The sequence below is a fragment of the Engraulis encrasicolus genome, chromosome 13 (assembly GCF_034702125.1).
Source record: "Engraulis encrasicolus isolate BLACKSEA-1 chromosome 13, IST_EnEncr_1.0, whole genome shotgun sequence".
Classification (NCBI taxonomy): Eukaryota; Metazoa; Chordata; class Actinopteri; order Clupeiformes; family Engraulidae; genus Engraulis; species Engraulis encrasicolus.
Window position 1 is genome coordinate 51,882,862 of NC_085869.1, and position 20,913 is coordinate 51,903,774.

The 20,913-nt window shown below is 42.0% G+C and overlaps 1 protein-coding gene across 3 annotated transcripts in view; it reads left to right on the top strand.

Moving 5' to 3' along the window:
* uxs1 (UDP-glucuronate decarboxylase 1) overlaps window positions 1–20,913 on the top strand; it is a 106,697-nt gene that overhangs the window by 43,725 nt on the left and 42,059 nt on the right. For all 3 annotated transcript variants that reach the window (XM_063214223.1, XM_063214221.1, XM_063214222.1), the window contains 2 exons: window positions 13,866–13,970; window positions 20,224–20,283. In XM_063214223.1, the coding sequence (XP_063070293.1) occupies window positions 13,866–13,970; window positions 20,224–20,283 (165 nt within the window). The remainder of the gene's footprint in view (window positions 1–13,865; window positions 13,971–20,223; window positions 20,284–20,913) is intronic.

Here is a 20,913-nt window from a genome sequence, read left to right on the forward strand (position 1 = left end):
GAAATGTAAATCAGCTTTTTTAATGCGGGTTTTCTTAGAATCAGCTTTTTTAATGCTCATTTTAACGGTTTTGTCTATTTAAATATGTTCATTTTAACGGTTTTGTCTAGCCTATTTAAATAGGCCTAAATCAGCTGTTAAGTTTTGTTTTTTGTTGATTTAAACATGTAAATCTATAAATAAAATTTACTTACTCGTTTTTACTGGTATGTTGTTGTTGTTTTTACGATTACGTCGTTACATTTTTTGACAATTTAGCCTACGTTTACGCCCTTACATTTTTTGACAACAAAGTTCGGCATGAACCAGAACACTAGGCTTATATAACAGTGTTGAAAACATTACAGAACCCATGCACCTGTGTTAAGTCCATGGCTACAGTAAAGAGAGAGAGAGAGAGAAGTTAAATCGTTAGGCTACATTAACACTGCATAGGAGCGCTGGCTCTCTCTCTCTCTCTCTCTCTCTCTCTCTCTCTCTCTCTCTCTCTCTCTCTCTCTCTCTATCACTCTCTCTCGCTCTCTCTGCCCGGCGAGGCAATGTTCTTGGGCGGTAACTTTTTAGATGCGAAGCACCAGCAACAAGAGAATGCTGTCTGCCGACACTTTGATGTTTCTGATTCTGAATGACAACAAAGTTCGCGCATGAGCCAGAGCACTATGCATATAACAGTGTTGAAAACATTACAGAACCCATGCACCTGTGTTAAGTCCATGGCTACAGTAAAGAGAGAGAGAGAGAAGTTAAATCGTTACATTAACACTGCATAGGACCGCTCTCTCTCTCTCTCTCTCTCTCTCTCTCTCTCTCTCTCTCTCTCTCTCTCTCTCTCTCTCTCTCTCTCTCTGCCCGGCGAGGCAATGTTCTTGGGCTATAGTTTTATTAATTGAATAAGCTGGTAGCTGCCTATTTTGTTTCATAGCCTGTCTTTTATTGTTGGAAATCGTCCATCGATCCAGTCAGGCTATTATTCCCGTGTGTCCTAGGCCTATTTCTTTTGTTCGAAGTCTAAATATGTGGTAAAACTGATTTACCCGCGATTCATATAGGCCTAGGCCTAATAATGGCACAAACTGAATGACAATAAATAGTTCGCGCATGAGGCAGAAAAAATAACAGTGTCGGAAAACATTATAGAACCCCTGCACCCGTGTTAAGTCCAGTAAAACAAAAACAAATATAGCTGCAAGCAGCAATGCGGGGCCAAGCAGTAAACTTGGCAAAGTCGCCACGGCAACAGAAGGAACTGCAGCGCCCCCTTTGGCCCAAATCTCGCCAATGTTGGGGTGCATTCCTTGGAGGGGAAAATGGGGAGAGAGACGGGGAGGGTCGGCAAAGGACCTGGGCTGGGAATCAAACCTGGGTCAGCCGCATGATAGACGAGTGCCCTACCGGTTGGCCATGGCAGGGCCTGTCCTGCCCTTGATTTATATTGAGTAACACATTTCAATTCCCTCTCAAATTAGTCTATAAAATATCAGCAAGTAATTTCTATACTTGAGTGGCTTGCTTTTTGGACAGCAATTATAATCCTCTGTGATCATTCTATTTAGTAAAATTGTTTACATGACATACAATATTATGGAAAAGAATCGGGAGCCTACTGAAAATAGATATGTCCTTGAAATACTAAACATAAGAATCCTATAGGCTGCAATGTAATATTGGCCAGCCTTTTGAGAGACTGGTCTGAGGAATTGGTGTATATAGAAGCAACGTGTGTGTGTGTGTGTATGTGTGTGTGTGTGTGTGTTTGTGTGTGTGTGTGTGTGTGTGTGTGTGTGTGTGTGTGTGTGTGTGTGTGTGTGTGTGTGTGTGTGTGTGTGTGTGTGTGTGTGTGTGAGACAGAGGAACCGAGAGAACAACAATGGTCTCTCTCTCTCCCTCCCTCCTTCCCTCTCTCTCCCTCTCCCCCTCCCTCTCCCTCTGTCTGTGTGTGTGGGGTGGAGGTGGGGGGGTATGTGCAGGGGCTGGGGCAGTGGGGCTTTGGTTGACACTAGAGCAATAGCAGACTACGCACACACCTAAGCTCTCGTCTCTTGTGTGTCCAGAGACCCCCTGCCGAGAATGGTGTCAGTGAACGTGCGCAGGTGCCGTTGGCAAAGGGGACAGAGAGATGAGAAAAATCCCTCCATTCTTTCCACAATTTTGAATGGCTGCTGAGAGCTGATAGTTTTTTCAATCGTTACGAAAATCCATACCTGGGTGCAGCATAGTGTGAAGATGACCTGTGTACCAATATTTTGAAAATTGGGAGTACGGTTCAAAAGCTACAGGCAAAAATGTAGCTAAAATTTTGACCTGCTGGTGGCGCTACAGAGTTTGAGCTGGGGATCTGATTTTTTTTTGTGGTAGGTCATGGGATGGACTACTATGTGTGTACAAAATCCCTGCCCAATTCGACAAACGGTTGCTGAGATATGACCTCACTTCCTGTTTCGCCACGTTTACGACAATTTTGATTGGCTCTCACGGCTAAACGATAAAAGATATCCAATATTCCTGAAGACCCCATGTGTAGCTCAGTACAGAGATACTATATACCGAATTTCGGGTGAATTGGTCAAAAATTGCCGAAAAAATAGCATTTTTATTGAATTTTACAAAATCCAAAATGGCGGGAAAACTATCCTGGCGGAAAATGACGTCATAGGGTGCGTTGGATTCGTCTTGGCCCAAGGATTCCAGGGATACCAAGTTTATGAAAATCGGCCCAGCGGTTCAAAAGTTACAAGCAGAAATGTACCTGCAACTTTGACCTGTTGGTGGCGCTAGAGCGTTGGGGCTGGGGACCTATAAATTGCTGTGGGTAATGCTGAGCCGGGCCTGAATGTGTGTGCCGATTTACAGCATTTTCCTACGTACGGTTCTATGGGCTGCCATAGACTTGCAGAGGGAGAAGAATGGTGACTAGAGAATAATAATAATAATGAAGAAAACCTACTAACTCTATAGGGGCCTTCGCCAGCTTCGCTGCTTGGCCCCTAAAAACACTAAGAGCGAGAGAGAAGTGAAATCGCTATATTAACACTGCATAGGAGCGCGTTCTCTCTCTCTCTCTCTCTCTGTCTCTCTCTGTCTCTAGGAATGTATCTAGTATCGAGTAATCTAGTATGTAAATCAACTGTTTTTTTTTGCTGTTTTCAGATGTGCTTCATAAATAAAATGTACTTAGGCCTACTCATTTTAACTGGTATGTTGTCGGTTTTTTACGTTTACACTATTGTAAGAGGTGAAATTTAGACCACGATTCAGGAACGACAGACAACGGGAGTAAAGGTTATGGTAGTTTTATTTTTACAATTTCATAAAATACAATTAGGAGGGAAAACCACCACAATATCCATGCAACCAGCAGCGTCTGTAAACTGCTATCGTCTTTGAATAAATGAATAAATAATCACAATCTGGAGACACTCGGACGATAGTAGCCTACAAAAGTTAAGTTAAGTTAAGTTAAGTTAAGTTACACACTCAGCCACTGCTGCCGGACGTTGGCTCGTCAATTACTTAATCAACTATAACACGCGCAATAGCCTACCCAAATGCAACTTACACACAGTTCCCAAAGCGACCGGCCGCGCGCAATGGATACCTACAGCAGCCCTGCCCCACCCCAGCGTGTAGCGCACAAGTCTACACTATTGTCCGAATGTTGTTATTTCAAGAAAGCAAACTGTCACTGTCCGCCGGCCGCTGTCGTGACATATTTTATTAACACTAGTATGTGAGTAACAAGTGAGGAGTTCCTTGATAGTTTCCTTAAGGGTGAAGTAGCCTACTCTTTAGGCTAGCGTTGCCTCCTCCAGCCAACCATCCGGCTCAAAGTGTTCAGCCTGTAGCAGGATCGATAGATAGCTAATGATGGTCAGGGCGCACATCAGTGGTTGTCTTTTAATGACACTTAAAATGAAAACTATGTGCAGTAAATGTTAGTCGGTCTGTTGTTTCAACGCACTTCTGTTACGACACACATGTAACGTGAAACGGCCAGGGCCGTTGGGTGGGGATTAAAGCGAGTTGAGCCTCGCGCATCGAATCACACACACCTGCTTGTGCAAACAGCCATGTAGGCCTATATTTCAAAATACATAAATGTATTAATTGTATGCTATGATGAGTTAAACACATGGCCTATGAATCATATTAACTTACATTTTACTGTGCTAATTTTCATTTATTTATTTGCAGTGGTAATCGTTCGCGCTGTGTTGCCACTTGCCCCCGGATGGGCTGCGTCTGGAGCTCATGTTATGAGCTGCTGCTGCATTTAAGATTTAAATTTTAGACAGCAAGGAAGTGCTGCAACTGTAAGGCAGTTAGAATAGAATAGAATATACTTTATTTGTCATGCAAGCATGAAATGTATCTGTTCAGACACATTTCCCTGACCTGCCTTGGCCATCGCGACTGATGTGTTGGTTGCGCATCCGATGTGCCATTGTACCGTAGGGTAGCTATGGAGGCGCCGTCTGTGAATAACTTTTTGTGTATTGGGGAAATAAAACCGTATCGCTGGCTAGTCACTTGAAGAGCAAAGCGCATTTTAGATGCGTCCCAGCAGCAGTCTGTCCGTCCGTCCGAAACGCGTTCTTCAAATTGTTCCCTTCCCGCCTGTGTTCACAAGGTGGACTATTTGGCCCGGATTACGCACCTGATTGCATTGTGAGACAAGCCAATGCAATGCAAGTGCTTGTACATTGAAGAAGAAGCCGTGATATAACGCGCCAGTTGCCCATTTGGCCCGGATTACGCAGTTGATTGCATTGTGAGACAAGTGCAGAGCGAGTGCAATGCAAGTGCTCGTACATTGAAGAAGAAACAGTGATAACGCGCAGTTGCCTGTAGCCAGGACAACTGAAGGGGGCATTCAGTTTTCGGCATTATTTTGCGTTCGGGCCGTGGGAGGCAACTTCGTTTCGTTTTCACCAACACCACTGTGAAGTGTGTGTCACTATGTTCACGGGCTTTTGTCTATGATAGTGTCACGTTGTGCTCAACTATTTATATAGTTTGTCAGAAACTCGCGGCAATGACGGTGCTCCAACTACAAGTAGACAAATGCGCCATTCGACATAGCCTACGGCGTGTTAGTGTTAGCCTATGTTGTTCTCGGACATAGGCCTATTGCAAGGGAGTTTCATTTATTCGTTTTCTGCTGATGGCCCTGTGGACCGCACATGTGCTTGCCGTTGCGCTCAGAGAGATTGCTTTGCAGCCGTTTAAATTAGGTAAACTCTGACTACTTTGACGGCTGGCATTGAACCAGAGCGCATGATTCACCCAAATGGTTTTCTTTAGCCTATTTTTTATTTGTCGATGTTTACATTCTTTCCCACATGCACATGACGCTGAAATGGCGTGATAGGCCCACTAAAGGCTGATGAATAGGCTACTAACAATGTCTGGTGGTCACAGCCTACTACACCATGGTGCACGCTGTGATGCGCACGCAAAACATTCAGTTATCTGAGTGTAGACTAGGCCAATCTGACTGGAAACTATAGCCTACAGTAAAACAAAAAAGTGCGATACAGATTTTTTTTTTTACCAATACACAACACGTTATTCACATTCGGCGCTCATACGGTCTATAATCTCTTTATAATCGTTACATCGGAGACGGTTGGGGTTGAGGTTGAGGTTGTCATCTCAACGCAAGACTCTTCAAAGAATAGCCTACCCAGCATCTACCTAGGCCCTATTTTAGCTAACCCCTTAAAAATTACAATGATTTTGGTCAGCATGTTAAATAAATATGGTTTATTTAATTATTTATTTGCAACCTTCCCCATTCAGAGACAATACAGAATCTAGTAAAACCCAGGGGGAGCCCCCAACGTGATGTCATAATCGCATTCTATCTAAGAATTTTGGCCAACCTGCAACCCCACCTTTAAATTATGAGCGTTCCACGAACTATCTGTCTTTGCGCACGCTATAAAATGGCAATAAACATGTTATATAAACTACTGGTTTACTATGTATGCTTTCTAATGTTGGTAAAGGCGGCATAAGCGGGATAATGTATTGTCCACACGTGACTACGGAAAATATATTTCCTTCGAAGCGGAATAACAGCACTCCGCCTTCGGCATTGGGGGTGTTATTCGCCCCGTAGGAAAATATTTGTAGTCTAGGTGTAGTCTACTTTTTTGAAGTGGGTATACTGTATATTCTCGCATTTTTTGAAGTGGGTATACTGTATATATTTATGCCATTCTAAATAATGGATCAATCAATTTTAAGTTGGTATACTGAATCCCCTAAAATTTAGAAGTGGGTAGGCTATACTCCGTATACCTGCGTTCTACCACTGCGTGTGGACAATACATTATCCCTTACCTTTAAAGCTGTTGTAGGCCTACATTTTAAAAAAAATCGTCGATATTGTAGCGGTGCAACCGACTTTAGTTTTAAGTTATGAGATGGGCGCCAGTCAGGCAGCAATAAGACTGCCGTTACCTTTCCAAAAATGAATACAAATCAGTGACCAACACATTAGAAATAACTCAGATCATCACAACGAATATCTTGTCTTATTTTTAGTAGTGCACTTTTGCAAAACCCTTGTTTGCAGACTTGTGCGCTTGTTCTCAATTTGGAACAGCTCACATCACTATTTCATACTGTATTTATGATTTAAAAAAAAAGAGCTTGCATTGACACGCTGTTTTCATTTCGCATTTCTTTCAAGTTCATTTGGCATGCTTTATGGAATTAAGCATGGTGGACCATTCATAAGACTTCATTCTAAGATATCTGTTTTTAGATGCGTCCCAGCATCTCTATAAGAGGGTCTGTCTGTCCGTCCGTCCGTCCGTCCGTCCGTCCGTCCGTCCGTCTGAAACGCATTCCTTCAATTGTGTCTGAAACGCATTCCTTCAATTGTTCCTTCATGTGGCCACAAGGCGGCAGACTTGCCATTTTGGACCGGAGCGAATGCGTGCAAGCATAGCCTTTCTAACCGGATGCTAACGTTGGCGAAAAGTAGCCTAGCCACAGGCTAACTGACAAACGTGAGGCCAACAACTCAGCCGATCGTGATGTACGCCACAAATAGACCAATCGACCTCATATTTACACACTACAATGTTGATTTCTGCCTTCGATTTTCATCAGTTAAGAAATCTAGCGTCGGATTAACACATTATTAAAGTAAGTAAAGCGAGTTGCCGCCATGTTTGTTTTCCAGAATCACCCGGGTACAGAGCTCACGTGCAGCATTCTGGGTAATTGAGTTTCACTGCTTTGTGCCTTGACGGTGAAGCTGGTATTGAAAAAAAAAGTCCATAAGCGCATGATTCACCCAAACGGTTTTATTTATTTATTATTTGTCGATGTTTAGATTCTTTCCCACATGCACATACTGCTGAAATGGCGTGATACTAAAGGTTGTTAGGCCTAATAAATGTCTGGTAATTTGTAATGTTCACTTCATCTAGGCTAAGCTTATTATACCCTAAACTGCAAAAAATAAAGCCATGTCTCGCCATTTTGCTGCCTTGCTGCCTGCCACAATATTTGGAGTGTCCATGATGACCAATAAACAAAAAGTACATCCTCGGGGGGCGTTGACAGGCTAGGAGGAGGCCAGGGGGGGCGTTGTTTGGGGGGGAGGGGGGGGGGATGACATAGTTGGAACTGGCATAGAGGGACGCATCTGTTGTCCGCCTGTCGGCCTTGTTATAACGAATATAGGCCTAGATGCATACAGTAGAACAAATAACGTAACAGTGATGCGTTAATCCAGGACCAGTTTGACGTCTTAGGACAATTGTAAATGGCAGCTTTTGATTCTGCATTCAGCTCCAGTGTGCGACTCCTTTCTTTCTTTGTATATCTTTTTATATCTTTCTTTGCGCACGCTATAAAATGGCAATAAACCTGTTACTATAAACTACTGGTTAACAGTGTATTCTATGCTTTCTAATGTTGGTAAAGGCGGGATAATGTATTGTCCACATGACTACGGAAATATATTTCCTTCGGAGCGGAATAACAGCTCTCTGCCTTCGGCATCGGGGGTCTTATTCGTCCCGTATAGGCAATATTTTCTTATAGTCATGTGGGACAATACATTATCCCTTACCTTTAAATTACTGTTGTAAGCCTACATTTTAAAACATTTCGTCGGTATTGTAGCGGCGGTGCAACCGACTGTTTTAAGTTATGACATGGGCGCCAGCTAGGCAACAATAAGACTGCCTTTACCTTTCCAAAAATGAATACAAATCAGTAACCAACACATTAGAAATAACTCAGATATATATATAGACAGATGTAGTGCACAGGGGGTAACGCTGCTATCTCACTCCGGAGGAGGCAGAGGCAGTCCGCTACGATATAGTATATTTATAAAATAGGCTATGAAATGGCCTAATGATAAAAAACTGAACTAAAATGAAAAATTAATTTAAAAAAAATAGAGACGCACGCACGCACTTTCTACACGGTTCGATTTTTGTTTTCATTGCATTGTGGTGGTAGGCACACAAGTTTGATAGGCTAATAAAATAGGCAGACTAAACTAAACATCTGCCCAGTTAAACGAAAGGTCTGCATGGGTTGAACGTAACGTCCTTAGGTCTTCGACGAAAAATCCTCAGGTACTGCACGAAACGCCCCATGCCTTCTACTAATGGTCCAACGTTTTGTTCGAATGGTCCCCTCTCAACAATTCATTACACGAATCGTCTCGAATTCTTCTGATGTATCAAGAGCCACAGTATCCAAGGTAATGTCTACATACCACCAAGAAGGATGAACCACATCCAACTGGATTAACTGTGGAGTGGAGGCAAGAGGAACTAAATGACACTCAAATGGCAGGTGTCTCAGTTATTTTGTCCAACCCCTATAAGTTGTAGTTTGAACAGGAAATGAAAGCAAACAACCAAATGATAATGAGTGATTTTTCTTTAATCATGTATAGGTTATCCTGATTGAAATAAATGTGTGTGCATTCGTGCATGATCTACACTTCCTGTGGTGTGTGTGCCTTCTCAATTTGTTAATAATAGCAACAAAAGGTTGACTAGTAATTGTGTACACATTTTAGAACAAATTTAAATATAGCTCTTCAGTTTTACTTTGCTTTTCATACATGCACTTTTTCACTAATTACCGCACACACGGAAACTTATCAGTGACCAATATTAATTGTCTTATTGAACTACGGCATATCCATGATTAACCAAACCCAAAATTAATCATGTTGCTGTTTGCACTCATTATTTTGCTATTTGCCTCCACTAAGCTCATAACTGCTTTTTGCATTAGCACTTTTGTTTTTATTTTTGAAGCTAATAAAGAGAAACATTATGTTCTGTATTTGGTACACTGCACAGAAATATCATCACACGTCCTTACCATAACAAGGCATATGCTGCTATATCTTGTTAATGCTGCTATATGGGCCTTAAAGCCCAAGAGTACCATCTAACATCTGTCATTCGTCTGCTTCAATTTTGCGTCACAAATATTGATTTGACATTTTATTTCCTAGAAGAAAAAGAATTGAACCCAAGAACCATCCAAAGCCTACTTGATTCGAAACATTGTGGCTGAATAGCAGCCATTGGTCTTATTTCTCCTCAAATACCTTTTAGCACGTCCCTTGTGACGTCCACAGCCGACGGTCTCAAACCCTGATGGCTTTAAAAAAAAAAAATCATTAACCCATTGACTTAAGTGCCAGAAGAGGGCAGCGAGCCGTCCGTAGATTTTTCCAGGAAACGGGCCGGTGGCTGATATCTCTGGCTTGAATTGAGGTGTGGCTCGGGGCCTCATGGGCTCTTTGATCTTGGCGACACCTCCACATCACCCTAGCTGTACCATGGAGCCCGAGGCATAGACATGGAGGAATGCAATGCATCATCACCCGTTTTTATCTGTCAACCATCCTGTATTTTTCACTTGCTACTGTTTTCATCATGGACTGAACCGGAATGACCTATTCTATCTATGGTGATTTTTTTTCTTGGAAGGCATGACTGTTTGTTATCATTTATTATCTTTTTTTGTTACTGTGGGCTTTGCACTGTTTTGCCACTGTGCTGGACTATATCGAAATTAGTTTTTTTTTTTCCTGATGCAGAGTGAAAAGTAGGTTTGACGTTTTTTTATAGATTAGATGTTGAAGATTAGAACAAGTTGATGAGTAATACACATGTTTAATAATGAATGCTATTGATCAATTTACAAGAGCTTTTTGTATTCCATCTTGCATGTGGTTTACAGAGGCATGGATGCAGTGCTATATGTGTGTGTGTGCAAACTATTTTCACAGTCCAGGCACACCATGGAGGCATAGTCAAAGACTGTGTACAGTGAAGGTCAAATAGCATTTCTCCTAAGGGCGAAAGAAGTTTTATGATTGGTGAAAGGATATATACCAACAGTACAATCTTTTTTTGGTTGTTTTTATTTTGGTTTGTTCCTTTTTTGTTGTCAAGGAAATCAGCAGTATTTACACAGTTTCTTGAGCAAAAAATAGAAGAATTGTAGTAGTTGGAAATAAGTGCGGCACCAAATTATTGTGTGCAAGTGTGTGCATGCATGCTTGCGCCATCGGGTGAACAACATTGAAGTTTTGTTGACCATGCTAATGCAGTAAACCTTTTAAACAAGAATAGTCCATACCTGCCGACCATTACGCATTTTGTGTAGCAGATACGGATTTTGACATCAAACTACGGCGCTGTCACTTCAAAATACGGGAAAAACCAATAGCAAAGTGTGTTCATGGGCCCTTATAAATTGCTCTGTAGACTTGCAACCACACAGAGCCGTAGACATGGCTCTGCTTGCAATTGTCTCGCGCTGGCCTTTCCATTGGCCAGCAACGTGTGTGGGGGGGAATATTGACCAATCAGAGCGCTAGTTTGGATGTCTTCATTGTGCTGCGCTCCTCTCGAGTCGAGGCATCAGCTGCAGATATAGAAAGTTTGCTTCGAAATCACGCAAGCAGAGAGACTGGTTAATGTACTCCTATAAGCTCTGAAACAAGTGTCCTCCTCCTGTCATCATGTATTATCCATCTTGGTACTGTCGCTGTAGTTTTACAAGTGAGCACCGTCAAAATCACCGTTTCAAAGGTAAAGGACTTTGAGAAAGGTAGCCTGTATGAAACTTATGAAAATAACTAAAGGCCGAGGTCTGTCGTAATGCTTCACCCAATGTTTCGCCGTATTTGACGGCAATATGTTGTTGCTTGTTTTGATATTGGACCGAAACGAGATAACTTCCGAATGATAAAATGTGTCGATGACCGCGCTATAAATTAGCACATTAGCAGCAAACCAAATTCGGTTTCCCTTTGCGCCGGATCATTTTAACTCGGGAAAATAAAGCGATAGTTCTAACGGTTGTGCTCGGAGTATGTCTACATCCGTAACCTACCATGACACCGTATAGGAATACTGTTCCCCCCTGAGTCATGGCCCATTCTGTGAACAGGTGTAACAGGTCGTGACTCGTGCGTCATACCAAATATGCATCACTCCACGACTACTGTCCGTAATCACGTATGTATGGCAATCTATTAATAAAATCAATTCTCCTATCATCATATGTGCCGAACAGTGAACAATAGCCAACTCACGACGGCAGATGAGGGTAGATAGGCCTACTATTATGCAGAGAAGTGGGAAAAAAAGAAGCGATGCCCCTCAAATGTTACCGTGGAAGTTCCAAGAGCACTGACCATTAGCCCCCGTCCCTCAGTAGAGCCACTACATGACGCATTTTGTACTGAATGAATGCTGCAAGTGTGATTTTGATGTTAGCCCCCAATGTAATAATATTAACCTGATATTATCCTAGCTTAGATAACACTTGTCTTTATCTTTTTCTCTACTGCTGATGCTTCTTCACAGTAGGTGACAACATCACCATATTAATATTGGGGGAGATGATGTAAGAATCATTACAATTCAACTTTTTGTTCATAAAAATCACTGAAATGCCTCGGTATTTTATAATCAAATTATACATTTTCCTACATGTACCTTCTACAGCCAAAAAAATAATCAGCAAATACTTCAATTTCATACTCAATTCCAGCTCCTTAACACCCCCCAAGTGACCAAATGCTCTGTTTGGCTGGTACATAGGATAACTTAATAGCCACTTAGGCCTACTAGCCAGACTGGTGGTATGTTTGACTAGTAAGATTAACAGCCATATTGGCTGGTGATCAATAAAGTTAATTTAGAGGCCTGAATTCCAGCACACTATATCATAGTCTTTTATTGGTGTTATGGTGTGAAACAAAAAAAATCATCTTCCATGAAAGTTTAATAAATTATGGTAGTTCAAAGTACTGTGAAGAGCAAGATAAACTATTTGCCAGATACACGGGATGTTAGGCTAAAATGCATTAAAATGCAGGACATTGCATCTAAGAAAAGCATTTTTTTCTGGGGGAGGACCCCCCTGCCTGAATGAAGTGTCTCATATCTTCCCTGTTGACATTTGGCATCCCTAGGTGTAGGGCAGACTATGCAAAACAAAGTAGCCTCTCAGATGGGCCCGCCGGCGACCCCGTTGCTTTGCCATGCCAAGTTGTTGCGCCGTGAATTGCCGCGCCGCGATAAGTTGCTACTCAAAAAATTTTTTAAAGGTTGGCAGGTATGGAATACTTTGACTGAGTAATTTGACATTGGCAATAGACATTCCATCCTTCTCATACTTTTACAGTCAATTCACATGGACCGTTGAACGGAGTAGCTTTTTAGTCTTTCCTGTGCCCTCGAGTCTCAGCATGGTTTGTGGTTTCATGGGAAATTTCTTTATTTGGACTGATAGGCTCACAGAAGGGTAGGAGAAGGGCAAAAACATGTCAACCAACACACATGTCACAAATACTTATACATTCATGCCACATGTGAACAAAATGGCAAGATGAAGGCCACACTATACATTACATACACAATGTTTCAGTGAATTCAGAGTGACAGGAATGGCCGCTTGGTGTAATTAAGATCTCTCTTTGAACCTTAATTGTGGTGATGGGGTGAGGTAGCCTGTTGCATGGTGCTTCAGCCAGTTTAACCTCACTTTATGGAAACCATTTGACCTTCTAGCTTTATGATTTGGTCATGTGCGGAGGTGCTAGGTGACGACAGCATGACCAGAGGAGAGGCGGCTGCAAAGAGGGGAAAAGAAGCAAGGAAAATGTTCAATATTGTGCCGCACAACCAATCTGTGGTTTGTGGACCTTCCCCTCAGTTTTCATGATTGCCACAAAGTACATTGTAGCCTTCCAAGCCAGACGGTCACATGAAATGTCTGTAGGTAACGGCCATGTTGTCAGTGTGCTAAACACCTCTCAACTTGCTGCACAATTTCAAACAGAAAGAAAGTATGGAAGACACATTGCATGGCCCAGCTACTACAGTATTATCCCCTACAGTGCGATGCTAGACCAATTCACTAGGCAAAACAAAAAAATATATTTTCATGGTGGGCACTGTGGTGCAACGCGCCTAGGCCCCCACATATGGGCTTGGGTGCCCCTGGCAAGTTCAGCCTCGGCCCTTTGCCGGTCCTGCCCCATCGCTCTCTCCCACTCTCTTGATATCACACTCTTGACTGTCCTATCAGCAATAAGGACACAAAAGCCCCTAATTATGTGTATTCTGCTAGTTTATTAGGCTAACTACATCACCCATTAAGCCTGCTCCAATTACTGTATTACTTAATGATGTATTCACTACATGGCTGAAGTCCATTCTAGAGAACCGTTGCATCTGGCAGCATAGAGGCTCTGTGAGGGTACCAATTATGCTTTCTATCCAGTTTCTCCCCTTGTGCAAGCTTGAATCTCATTGTGCTCATTTTTCATCTTCTGCCCTTCACAGTGGACCAGATCTATCACTTGGCCTCCCCAGCGTCTCCCCCGAACTACATGTACAACCCCATCAAAACCCTGAAGACCAACACCATCGGGACGCTGAATATGTTGGGTGAGTGAGTGTGGAAAACGAGCCTTGTAGAACTGTTAAAGTAAAACCATTGGAATTGCTATGTATGGGGGACAAGTGAATTCATTTGATGAAACTCCACAATTTAATGTATTCAAATCTGTGTAATTAAAGGGAAGTGTTGATTAAAGGTAATTTAAAGCAGATAATGTGAATCATATCAGGGGTTGCTGTTTATCACTAGAAGCATATAGTCATTAGCAGAACAAAAGCGTAATACCGGTATGCTACATCTAATCCCTAGAAAAGGAGGCAAAGAGGCCTTTCTGAAAACAGTTATTGACTTGACTAAGGTTTGGCTTGTTTGTTTTGTGATATCCATAATGTGTTTATCATTTTTCAGAGAATTACTTGTTATTTTAGCAGTTTATGTGTCCAAGCCCACCGAAATTAACCATGTCTGTCCAGATAGATAAGCCATACTGTAGTCGGTGAACGAAGTAGCATAGAAATAGATAGACAGATTAGATAGATAGGCAAATGGATGGATAGATAGATAGATAATGATAGTTGGATGGATGAAGGGACGGATGGATAGGACGTTAAGCAGCAGATGCAGGAAAACAAACAGCCGAGCCACCTGAGTGTCAATTTAGCAGAGCAACACCTGGTCAATGAGCTTGACTCAATATGCAGACAGATGCCAGCTTAGATGGGGCTCTGGAATCAGACGGATTAATGCTTAAGACTAGCCTTATGGCAGGTAAATATGATGCGCTCACTGCATGCTAAGTAGTGTCGACCATCTCTCTAATGATGTGCTTTTTAGATATTTGATACTTTTGTGAATTTAAATGGGTTATCTGGACGATCAACAACACAGCACCTCGTACAAGTGGCAGACTTTTTTTGCCATGTACCAGTAGAAGTGGGGCAGATTGCATGGCCCAGCTACTACTGTATTTTCCCCTACAGTGCAATGCTAGACCAATTCACCAGGCAAAAAAATATATATATATTTTCATGGTGGGCATGAGATGGTCTTCTCAAGATGGTCTTGAGATCAGAGGGTTGCAAGTTCGAATCCCACCCTTACCTCTCCATACATTCCCCAGCTTAGGCCTTGAGTAATCTCTATTCAAGATTTGGTCTGACCTCGTGCATAACGATTGATGTTTCCCAAACGGCATGGTTGACCCACCTTCTTCGGTTTGCTACTGGTCGATGCCAGAAAACGATGTGCCGACATTTAAACCAAACATTTTCTTAGATAGGCGAGTACATTTAGGGTTTAACCCCCAAAAAATTAATACAAAAGTTTTTTTTCATGGGTTTCATTACTATTGGACCTGCTAAATGCCATACTAAAAATCTAGGAAAATCTGACTTTGGGAAATGAGTTATTTTCAACATGGCTGCCATAGGCTTATTGTATGGGTCGAGAGACACTCCAGGTGAATAGGCCAAAAAATGTAGCTTGCCGATATCACCATGAAACTTACTCTGGTGATTACTCACATATTTGTGAGAAAAAAATGTATTGCAAGTTTTCTGAAATGTTATGTTTTAATATGGTAATTGGACTATATCTAATTAAATATGCATTACATTTCAAAATGCAAAAACTCAAAATCTGAAAAGGCCAAGCTCAAAATAACTCTTTTATTTTGTTTCTAGTAAGCCAGAAGATATCTTCAGAAGAGATTATGGACATCTCTTTTTGTTTTGTAGTAAATCTAAACATCTTTGTGCAGACACACCAGCTAGCATTTATTTTTTCAAAACATGATTATTTAACATCTCTCTTAGATGTAAATAATTGAGTTTCTCAAGTTCTCCCAGACATTCTTTGAGTCTGATGCTATCATTCTTAGCATGTATCAAGGGCAAGGTCAGCCGTCCTCAAATCATAGCCTCTACACAGAGGTGTTCTAAGGGCTGGTGCTGGGACTCCTACGTATTTGCCATGTACACATCACTGGGCCATGTTATCTGTTCTTACAGCTTCTCATACTACTGTTACACCGGTGAAGCACAGTCACCTGTATATCTGTACTTTGTGCCAGATGACTCCACGGTCTACACACACATTTCCGCTTGCCTCTCTGAACTATCCACAAGTATGAAGGAATGCCACCTTCAGTTGAGCCTCGCTCAAACTGCACTGCTGGTGATCCCAGAAAAAGATTTAGGTTGCCATGATATGGAACTCAATATGGATTCTGCTACTATTGCCTCAAATAAGGCCACAAGAAATCTGTCATTGTTGATGACCATCTATCATTCTCTGACCACATAGCCTCAGTTTCCCAGTCATGTCGCTTCTCACTGTTAAATATACATAAAATCAGACTGTATCTGACCTGAATGACTCAACTTCTGATATTGTCCATCTGACCTGAACTACTGCAACTCCCTCCTGACTGGTCTTCCAGCTTGTGCAATAAGCCCTTTGCAAATGTCACTGCATGTCACTCCTCTTTTCCATGCCCTAATTGAATACAAGGCCCTGACCCTTGCATATAAAGCTACAACAGGCCCTACTCTGGTACCTGAAAGCTATGCTAAAGCCCTATGTTCCTTTCAGGACATTGTCTCCAGTAAGTAACGTTTCACCTTGTCCTCTACTTACACATGTAGTGGCTCCTGTCTAGTCAGTTCAGCTGCTGAAAGACCCAAAACACCCAGTGACGCCATGATTCATCACTGATGATGTGCCCTGACAAACAGCACATGGATATTACCATAGCAGTAGTGTCTTTATCCACCCTAACAGCACTCCAACCAAACAGATCCTGAAAACATGTTAATTCATGCCAATGTAATTATCATGTAATAACCTTTATTTGAAAAAACTTTGAACTTGAAAATGACACCTTTCCTGAAGTTAGATTTTCCTAGATTTTTAGTATGTTAGTAAGGACAGCTGGATGTATTGAAATCAGTTGAAAAACCATTTGTATCAATTTGTTTGGGGTTTGGTCTATTTTGGCCATAGATGTACTCGACTAAGATAGAATGTCTGCTTAAACCACGTCACTACCTTGAACACGCCTCTACCCAGGTCCATTGGAGCTGCTCAAAGTTGATTGATTCCCGACAAAATGGGTGGAGGTCCCGATTTTCCCTGAGCTCAGAAACGATACGTTTATTGCTCGTGGCCTGACTAGAAGCAACACAGAAGTTGTTGCATCATTAGGAGGGCGTAGCCTGGCTATTTCAGGATTAGGTTCCTAGAACTTGGTCACTCATCTCTGTTGTGAGGGTATGCTTCTCCATAGCAAGTCACCTTGCACAGAGATCTACCTCCAACATTGAGTTACAGAGAGAGACCTGTCTTTGTTTGTTGTACATGGAGCAAGACGAAACATGCCTAGTATAATTCGTTTATTCTCAAAAAATATGGCCAACTGTAGTTTTCAAAGTGAAAAGTCTGCATACTTAAAATCCTTTTTGTTGTATTTTATACAGATTCCTGATGAAGACTGTTGAGGTCGAAACGTAATACTGCCATGAGATCATAAAATACAACAAAAAGAATTTTAAGTGTGCAGATTTTTCACTTTGAAAACTCAAGACCATGCAGGCACATTCTCGGATACAAAAAAAACCATCTTAGATTTGTGATGGTCCTCATGGCCTCAATTTTTCAGATTCCCAATTCCAGTAACTTACAATGTCATTACAGTTCCTGCCGGTACTTGGCAGGCATCTGAATACCATTTATCTACAGTGTTTCTTCATCCTAATTTCATTTTATTTCCTCCGCCAAGGACGTTATGTTTTTGGTTGCGTTGGTTTGTCTGTCTGCCTGTCTGTTTGTCAGCAGGATAATTCAAAAAGTTCTAAATGGATTTGGATGAAACGTTATGGAGTTTTTGGAAATGACCAAAGGAACAAGTGACTAAATTTTGTTGGTGATCCGAATCACGATCGCCATAGAGCTCGAAAGTGACGTCACTTCCCCCGATTTCATGGGACCTCAACGGCGTTTTTAGCCGAAAATCGTAGCATGTAATCCAATGGCGGTATTAAAATGATATTTCGTTCCCCTTCGAGTTGTGCCACGAGCTCCACATATGTTGTTTCTGATATTTTTGTTTCATTTTTCGTACGAACCCCCAAACTTTTTAGAAAGCTGTGTTTCTTCACATTTTTCATGCAAATGGCCTCGGAACAAAACATTGATGCTTCTGCATGAATAATCTTTATCTAGCCTCTTAAACAGCATATTTGGAGCCCAGCGCATATAATGACTGTGATCGGAAGATATTTACACGCTGCCATGTTGTTAGATGGTCAGCTTAGGTCCCGTGAAATGCGGAACTAAGGGGCGGGACTTTCGAGCTCTATTGCTAGCCTAGAAATCTAGATGCCCCTTGTGACCGCAAATTGAATTGCGGGACAAGGCGAATTTTGGCATTCCAGTTTCTAACTCCTCAAAAAGAAGGCAGAAAGACTTAAAAAAAAAAAAACATTTGACTATGTTACACCCTATCAAACAGCTTCCTTGACAGATGTCTACTCTGCATTTCTAGTTTTTATTTTTCATTATTATTTATACAATTGCTGTTGTTGTTGTTTACACTTTCCACTAGTACATTTGTTGACTTTCTTCCCATCCTTCAATTAGCCACGGTTTTTAGCTCATCATACTAGCTGTCTGTCAGGCCTGACATTTCATTGCATTCTGATAGCAATTTCAAGAAATAACATGCTAACAGCTACAAGTATGTGCCTTAACTTTATGTTCCTTTGGGTAGCGACTTGAAGGAGAAATTAAAGAGCACTGTTCACTGTTTGCAAAGAACAGGCTAATTAAATACCTATTGTCTGTTAGGGGTGGGCGATATGACGATATTAAATTGTGAATCGTGATATTGAGTAAAAGATCGTCTCGAATCTGCCAAAGTGAAGAAATTGTATAGATCGTCTTGCAGTGAGGTTGTTTATTATCAACATCAGAGTGACGTTTTCTCACTTGTGTTGTTGTCTTCACTTTATTCTTTACATTATTGTATTCCAATTGTACACTTTATGAGAGTATCATCAGTGTGTTAACATTTTATTGACTGCAAATTACAAATTGCAAGTATATGAAAGTTGCTTTTTGTTGTTTTTATTTTTTGGATGGAAGATCGTGATAAAAAATCGAAATCGAGATTTCATGTTAAAAAATCGTGATACAACATTTTTGCCATATTGCCCACCCCTATTGTCTGTATCGAGTTGCTGGTCTCTATGTCATCCCCCAGATGACACATCTGTATCACTGATGAAGCAATTCCACTGTTTGAAATCGGCAAAAGCCAGTTCACAGATGATCTACCCATCTAAAAGTGTGCGTGCGCGTGTCCGTGTGCGCGCGCGCGCGTGTGCGTGTGCGCGCGCGCACACATGTAGGTGTGTTTGCTGTTTTTTGTTTTTTTTTCATCATATATTGATATATTCAAAGTAATTTTCCGTGACATTATGCAATTAGTCATCGGAGCGACTACTCTACTCTCGGAGGTGCTGCTACACAGAGGAGGGATTTAATGGGCTAAACTTAAAAGGGAGAGAGTATTTCGCCCTCCGCTTCATGACCAAGCACGAGCCCCCTTGAACCCCTCACGCTCCTATCTCTCTTATCTGGGGTTATATATATGCCCTGGTGCCATATGGTCCTATATGCACTGGACTTAAAAGGGATGGAGCTGTAGTTGCACCGTTACACGCTCTCTTTTTCGTTTTGCAGGCGTTTCAACCCTTTGGCCTCCGTCGATGCTCACACAAACAATTACACATCATTACATTTGGGCTCTGGTGAATAGGGGCCGAGTCTCTGTCAGACTAATGAGACATGACCACGTAATAGGATAATAATGCAGACAAAGGGAGGCCAACAGGCCTTTATTTCGGTCTTTGATTTATTTTTTTCTTTGTCTCTTCCCATCCGTCCTTCCTACAGGTACAACACAGCTTGTGCCCGTTCTTCCCAATTTTCTCTCCATGCGTGTTCCTCTATCCCATCTGTCCGTGACTTCTCTCTGTGTTTAATTTTCATTATCAGCAGGCAGTTCCCCCCTCTCTCTCTCTCTCTCTCTCTCTCTCTCTCTCTCTCTCTCTCTCTCTCTCTCTCTCTCTCTCTCTCTCTCTCTCTCTCTCTCTCTCACACACGCACTCACATTCACACACTTTTTCACTTTCCTGCTTTCCCCACCTCCTTTCTCTTTCTCTATTTCTCCCTTTGTCCCCCTCTCTGTTTCTCTTTCCCTCACTAAGGTTGATCAATCCTCTTCTTCTTGTTCCACAGGGCTGGCCAAACGTGTCGGAGCACGCCTTCTGCTGGCCTCTACGTCAGAGGTGTACGGAGGTAAGTGTCACCTCAGCCGCTGTGAACAGGTGGTGGTGGTGGTGGTGGTGGTGGTGGTGATGGCCGGTATCCTTAGGGTGTTGGTTTGGAGCCAGTCTTTCAATAAAGGCTCTGCTACAGCGAGGTCAGGCGGCCAACGGAGACTTTGTGTTGTGCCTTGGAGACGGAGTAGAGATGTCATGGCTGTGTACTAACAAAGACAGGTAGATGATGGACTTAGATGCTGGATGTTGTGTTGCGCAACATTGGCCCTAGTGCCTGGAGCTGCATTACGCAACATTCAGGCTCATGAGATTTGAGAAAACTTAATTAAAAATCTTTGTTTGAGATGAATGAACACATAATGACAGATGGGGGTCTTAGATTTTAAATGCAACATATTGCATGTTTTTTTGTGCTTCAGAGGCTGAGATATTACGATCTTTATAGGCTGATGGCAGCTTTTCTTAGAGGGCTCAGGCATTCAGCACCCTTTTTTGCAGGTGCCTTAGGCGTCAATGGGTTAACTACAGCAAATGGAAACCATAGCATTAGATCATCTCTAAAGCAAACGCATTCAAATCATACAGATGAAGCCGGTCCGCTACAACCAATCACCCAAGACTTGTAAACGGTCAAGCCTAGCTTGGT